General features: G+C 42.6%; 1 protein-coding gene across 2 annotated transcripts in view; it reads right to left on the reverse strand.

Moving 5' to 3' along the window:
* Positions 1–6,215, reverse strand: part of USP22 (ubiquitin specific peptidase 22) — a 67,400-nt gene that overhangs the window by 25,231 nt on the left and 35,954 nt on the right. For both annotated transcript variants that reach the window (XM_012811986.2, XM_023507427.1), the window contains one exon: positions 1,747–1,894. In XM_012811986.2, coding sequence (XP_012667440.1) covers positions 1,747–1,894 — 148 coding nt within the window. The remainder of the gene's footprint in view (positions 1–1,746; positions 1,895–6,215) is intronic.

Below are 6,215 nucleotides of genomic sequence, written 5' to 3' on the forward strand. Positions count from 1 at the left end.
CTCAGCCTCCCAAGTAACTGGGACTACAGGCGCCCGCCACAACACCCAGCTATTGTTTTGTTGCAGTTTGGCCGGGGCCGGGTTTGAACCCGCCACCCTCGGTATATGGGGCCTGCACCCTACTCAATAAGTCACAGGTGCCACCCACAGTAAGTAATTTTCAAACAATTGATTTTCAGTTCTGGTACCTGCAGAAGACTCTTAATTATTCTAACCAGGTGCTTGGAATAACAATTTAATAATCTTCCACAGTGACACCTTTCTGTATGTATGCTATAAATCATAGTAAGCGACTAAACCGTACCTAAGCTACTGAGCAACTTTACTTGATTCCTAGGAAGAATGGATCACATGTATGTTTTCAGCAGAAAAAATTTACATACCAAAAAACACAACCCAATTTCATGAGCAGTGGATTAAAATCAGTCATCTTACCTCAAATGCAGGTCACTTCTGAGCTGGACCTCTGACCCTACACGGCAACTGTTGGGTCAGCAGCTTAGCCAACAGGCTAACAAGGACACAGGGAAGGCCAGCTCACAGGGCTCTTCAACAGAGTGAACCAGGAAATAGGACTTTTTCAAAAGACACCAATTTAAGAGTATCAGACAGAAGGATATTGCCTACAACTAGCCGTCCCAGCCCACAGGCCACAGGTAATCCAGGGGCAGCCAGGTTACTTGTCACCTGAGCACAGTGGTCCTCAGAGTACAGCATCAGCATCACCACCTGTGACCCCACACCCCCTCCTTCTGTTCAAAGGTACCCCAAATGAGCAGCCCACTCAAGTTTGAGAACAGCTCTACTGGGACCTGTGTACAGCGTCAGGCTGGCCCTTCAGCTGGGCCACCCACAGTGGAGAGAGGAGCTGGGCTTGGTCAAATCATCCAGTCCTCAGTGCCCACCTCTGGCCCCCAAACTGTCAAAACTCACACATATCTGAAAGCAGGGCACCACTGTCTGGAGCTGGACTGTGCAACTATGTTATCATGGAAGAAGCCAAGTTCCAGTAAGATTCTGAGAGAGACTTTAAAACAAAAGGGTCAGCCAGGCACAGTGCCTCACGCCTATAATGACTCTGGGGAGGCTGAGGAGGGTGGATTGCTTGAGCTTATGAGTTTAAGACCAGCCTAAACAAAAGCAAGATCTCGTCTCTACTAAAAACAAAAAAACTAAGGCAAGAGGGTCATTTGAGCCTGAGTTAGAGGTTGCTGTGAGCTATGATGCCACAGCACTCTGCGCCGGATAACAGTTTGAGACTCAAAAAAATAAAATAAAATAAAATAAAACAAAAGGCTCTTAAATGGAATCACAAAAGGATCTGACTTGATCAGGCAGTGCTGGCAGGCACATGGTGGGCTACAGAGCAGACTTTAGTCCTAGAGAGCCCTGTCAGGGGGTGGGGTGGGGGGTAGAAACAGTTTGCCTGGTCAGGGGCATCTGGGGATGACTCAGAGGCCTCAGGCCTCATGACCCCAGAACCACCCAGGCAGGCAAAGACCTCAAACCGGGGGGTCTTGAGATTTCTCATGACAGTCAGGGAGGACAGACAGCCACAACAATAAAGCTATTTTCTCTTCTCTTAAACAACAAAGAAACTCTCTGAGATAATTAGGAAGTCTTCTTATTGGGAGAAAAAAAAAGATAAAGTCTGTAACACAGTTCAATGCCAGCCACATGCGCTCTGCACCCTGGAAGGAGAACATCCTGCCTGACACTAGGCCAGGAAAGAGGGGCAGGGCCCACCTTTGCAGTGCCGGTGAAGGACGTCCAGGGCCGCGATGAGGAACTCATGGGCATCCTGTTGCTCGTAGCCCGCCAGGTGCCGTGCATGGGTCCACACCAGGTGCAGCAGCTTGTACGGAATGTGAGGGGACCGGTGCCCAGAGTAAAACTGCTCCAAGAGGGAAGAAGGAAAACTGGTCAGACACACACTGGACACAGGACACAGAGCAAAGAAGCACTCAACAGTCACCTACATCTGGCACAGTTACTTTGATGAAATGGCTCAATATGCTTTTTTTCAAAACTGTGTTTTCGTTTGGACTCACTGGACTTCTAAGTAGGCACATGAGTTTCCCTCCCCACCATCTACTGCAGGCGTCCTCAAACTACGGCCCGTGGGCAACAGGCCACCTAGGACATTTATCTGGCCCACTGGGTGTTTCTGCCGCTGCTGTCCATCCTGCTTAGCAGCCAACTCGTCCTGGGGCCCGCAGTCTGGCCCTCCAAAGGTCTGAGGGACAGTAAACTGGCCCCTATTTAAAAAGTTTGAGGACCCCTGTAGTGTTCTAGATGTACGCCTGAATGAGTTACGCCCTGTCAGGTGAGACCAAGACAACTAAAAAGGACCTGATTTCCTTAAGTACTGAGTTTGACAGTTGGTATCTCTGATGTTTCACTTTGACACTTCTTGGGATTTTTTTTTTTTGTCATGAAGGTACATCCTCATTATTTCAAGTGCTGATTTTTGGCTTATGATTTTATCTTTCAAAATTTTTTTATGACAACTTTTTTATGAAATCATGGATAACAACAATTTCATAGTATTTTCGCATACGAGATGTATCATGGAACCAATGCAGCCTGGACAGTTTGAAGGATCAACGAAGCACTCGGGAAGGATGTGATGATGAATGTGCACCATGCAGAATACTACAAAAGGTTTTTAGGTTTTTCTTTTTTGGTTTAGACAGTCTCACATTGTTGCCCCGATAGAGCACCGTGGCTCACAGCTCACAGCAACCTCAAACACTTGGGCTCAAGTAAGTAATCTTCCTGCCTCAGCCTGCCAAGTAGCTAGGACTACAGGTGTCCACCACAATTCCTGGCTGTTTATAGAGACGAGGTCTCACTCTGGCTCAGGCAAACCACCTGCCTCGGCCTTCCAAAGTGCTGGGATCAAAGGCACGAGCCACCATGCCTGGCCCTTACAAACATTATTTTCCTCATATCAAAATTGAATACATAGGACTCATGGCTTCTCCATTCTTGTGATGTTTTACTAAGAACAATGTGTTCTACTTCCATCCAGGTTAATACAAAGGCTGTAAAGTCTCCATTTTTTAAAATGGCTGAATAGTATTCCATGGTATACCAGTTTATAATCCATTCCTGGGTTAGTGGGCATTTAAGCTGTTTCCATATTTTGGCGATTGTAAATTGAGCTGCAATAAACAGTCTAGCGCAAGTGTCTTTGTGATAAAAGGATTTTTTTCCTTCTGGGTAGATTCCCAGCAATGGGACTGCAGGATCAAATAGGAGATCTAGCTTGAGTTCTTTGAGGGTTCTCCATACAGCCTTCCAAAAAAGTTGTATTAGTTTGCAGTCCCATCAGCAACGTAAAAGTGTTCTGTTTACTCCACATCCACGCCAGCATCTGCAGTTTTGAGATTTTGTGATGTGGGCCATTCTCACTGGGGTTAGATGGTACCTCAGGATGGTTTTAATTTGCATATCTCTAATAATCAGGGATGATAAGCATTTTTTCATGTTAGCCATTCGTCTTTTTTAGAGAAGGTTCTATTCATGTCTCTTCCCCATTGATACATGGGATTGTTGGCTTTCTTCATGTGGATTAATGTGAGTTTTCTATAGATCATAGTTATCAAGCTTTTGTCTTGATTTAAAATATACAAATATCCTTTCCCACTGTGTAGGTTGTCTATTGCTTTGGTTACTGTCTCGTTAATGGTACAGAAACTTTTCAGTTTAATTAACTCCCATTTGTTTATTTTTGTTGTTGTTGCAATTGCCACAGCAGTCTTTTTCATAAAATCTTTCCCCCAGGCCAATATCCCCCAATGTTTTTCCTATGCTTTTCTTTGAGGATTTTTATTGTTTCATGCCTTAAATTTAAGGCCTTTATCGATCTTCAATCAATCTTTGTGAATGGAGAAAGCTGTGGGTCCAGTTTCAGTCTTTTACATATGGATATCCAACTCTCCCAGCACCATTGGAGTCCTTCCCCCAAGGTGTGTCCTTGTTTGGTTTATCGAAGATTAGATGGTTGTAAGATGTTAGTTTCATTTCTTGGTCTTCTATTTGATTCCAAATGTCTATGTCTCTATTTTTATGCCAGTACCATGCATCTTGACCCCTATGGCTTTGTAGTACAACCTAAAACCTGGTATGTTGATGCCCCCAGCTTTGTTTCTATTACTAAGAACTGCCTTAGCTATATGGGGTTTTTTCTGGTTCCATACAAAACGCAGAATCATTTTTTCCAAATCTTAAAAATTATATGTTGTTATTTTAATAGGGATGGTATTAAATCGGTAGATTGCTTTGGGAGGTATAGACATCTTAACCATGTTGATTCTTCCCAGCCATGAGCATGGTATGTTCTTCCATTTGTTAATACCCTGTGCTATTTCCTTTCTTAGGATTTCATAATTTTCCTTCTAGAGGTCCTTCACCTCTTTTGTTAGGCATATTCCTAGGTATTTCATTTTCTTAATTTTTTCTTTTTCTTTTTTCGCCAGGGCTGGCTTTGAACCCACCACCTCTGACATATGGGGCCGGCACCCTTGGGTCTTTTCCTGGTTTTGGTTATCAGGGTGATGTTTGCTTCGTAGAATGTGTTGGGGAAGATTCCTTCCTCCTCAATTTTTTGGAATAATTTCTGTAGTATGGGAGTAAACTCTTCTTTGAAGGGTTGATAGAAGTCTGGTGTGAAGCCATATGGACCAGGGCATTTTTTTGTTGGAAGCTTTTTTATTGTTTCTTTAATCTCAGTGCTTGAAACTGGTCTGTTCAGGAGTTCTATTTCTTCCTGGCTAAGTCCAGGGAGGGCGTGTTTCCAAACATTGATTCATTTCCTTCGCATTGTCAAATTTGGGGGTATAGTGTTTCTGATAGTATTCAGAGATAATCTCTTGTACCTCTGTGGCATCAGTTGTTATTTCCCCTTTATCATTTCTGATTGAGTTTACTAGAGATTTTACTTTTCTATTTCTAGTTAATCTGGCCAAAGGTTTATCTATTTTTTCAAAAAAACAACTCCTTGTTTCATTTTCTTAACGATTCTTTTGTTTTCAATTTCTTTGATCTTGAATTTAATTTTGGATATTTCTTTTCCTCTGCTGTCTTTTAGGCTTAGCAGAAGACTAACAATTCCATGAGATGGCTTGTGAGTTTGTTGATGGTGCTCTTTCTGTTTTTCGAATGTAGGCATCTAAAAGGGATAAATTTTCCTCTCAGAACTGCTTTTCCTGTATCACATGGGTTTGGGTAGCTTGTGTCATCATTATCGTTATGCTCAAGGAAGTTAATTATTTCCTCTTTTATTTCTTCTTACACCCAACTGTCATTCAGCATTAGGGTGTTTAATTTCCATGCCTTTGTGGGGGGTTGAAAGTTTTTGTTGGAGTTCAGTTCCACCTTTAGTGCCTTGTGGTCTGAGAAGATACAAGGTGAAATTTCAATTCTTTTGATTCTGTTGAAGTTTGTTTTATATCCTAGGGTATGATCAATTTTCCCTGCTGGGATACCCATAACTTAGATGGTTGAACACTTCATAAAGTCCCATATTCTGTCGGTGAAAATATTCTGCTTTCTCACTTCTTTTCTGCCTCTTTAACTATCTGAGTTCTCTCAAGAGCTTTGTCCTCCCCGAGATTCTTTCTTCTGCATAGTCTAATCTTTTGTTGATACTTTCTGTTGCATCTTAGAGTTCCCTCATTGACTGCTTCAGTTCCTTCAGCTCTGCTATATCCTTCCTATATTCTTCACGTCGTTCATCTCTTACTTGATTCTGTGTTTGTATTTCCTTTTGGTTATTTTCCACTTCATCAGCAGTTTCCTTCATTGTTTTCCATCATTTCCTTCATTGTTTTCATCATGTGTATTCTCAATTCCCTTTCTGTCATTTCTAACATTTCTTTATAGGTGGAATCCCAGGATTTCTCTGCTGATTCTTCCTCATGAGTGTTTTCTTTTCTGTTTCCTTCACCTAATTTTCCTTTCACATCCTCTTGCTCATTAAGTTACTGTGACTTTGAACTAAGGTTTCGATGAGTCCAGTTCTCCACTACTTCTGTCCTCCTCATGGGGTCCTCATTGACACCCTATGTCCCCAAAGGGATGTGTCTGGGCAGACTCCAGGTATGCCTGGAGTCTTCTCTCCCCAGTTTCACCATTCCCAGTTGCAAAGAAGCTGTTAACTCGGCTGCTGTCTTGCTCCTCCCTTACAAAAGTTTTTTTTTTTTTTTTTT

This window comes from Otolemur garnettii, unplaced genomic scaffold, assembly GCF_000181295.1.
Source record: "Otolemur garnettii isolate 467f Iridium unplaced genomic scaffold, OtoGar3 scaffold00182, whole genome shotgun sequence".
Taxonomy (NCBI): domain Eukaryota; kingdom Metazoa; phylum Chordata; class Mammalia; order Primates; family Galagidae; genus Otolemur; species Otolemur garnettii.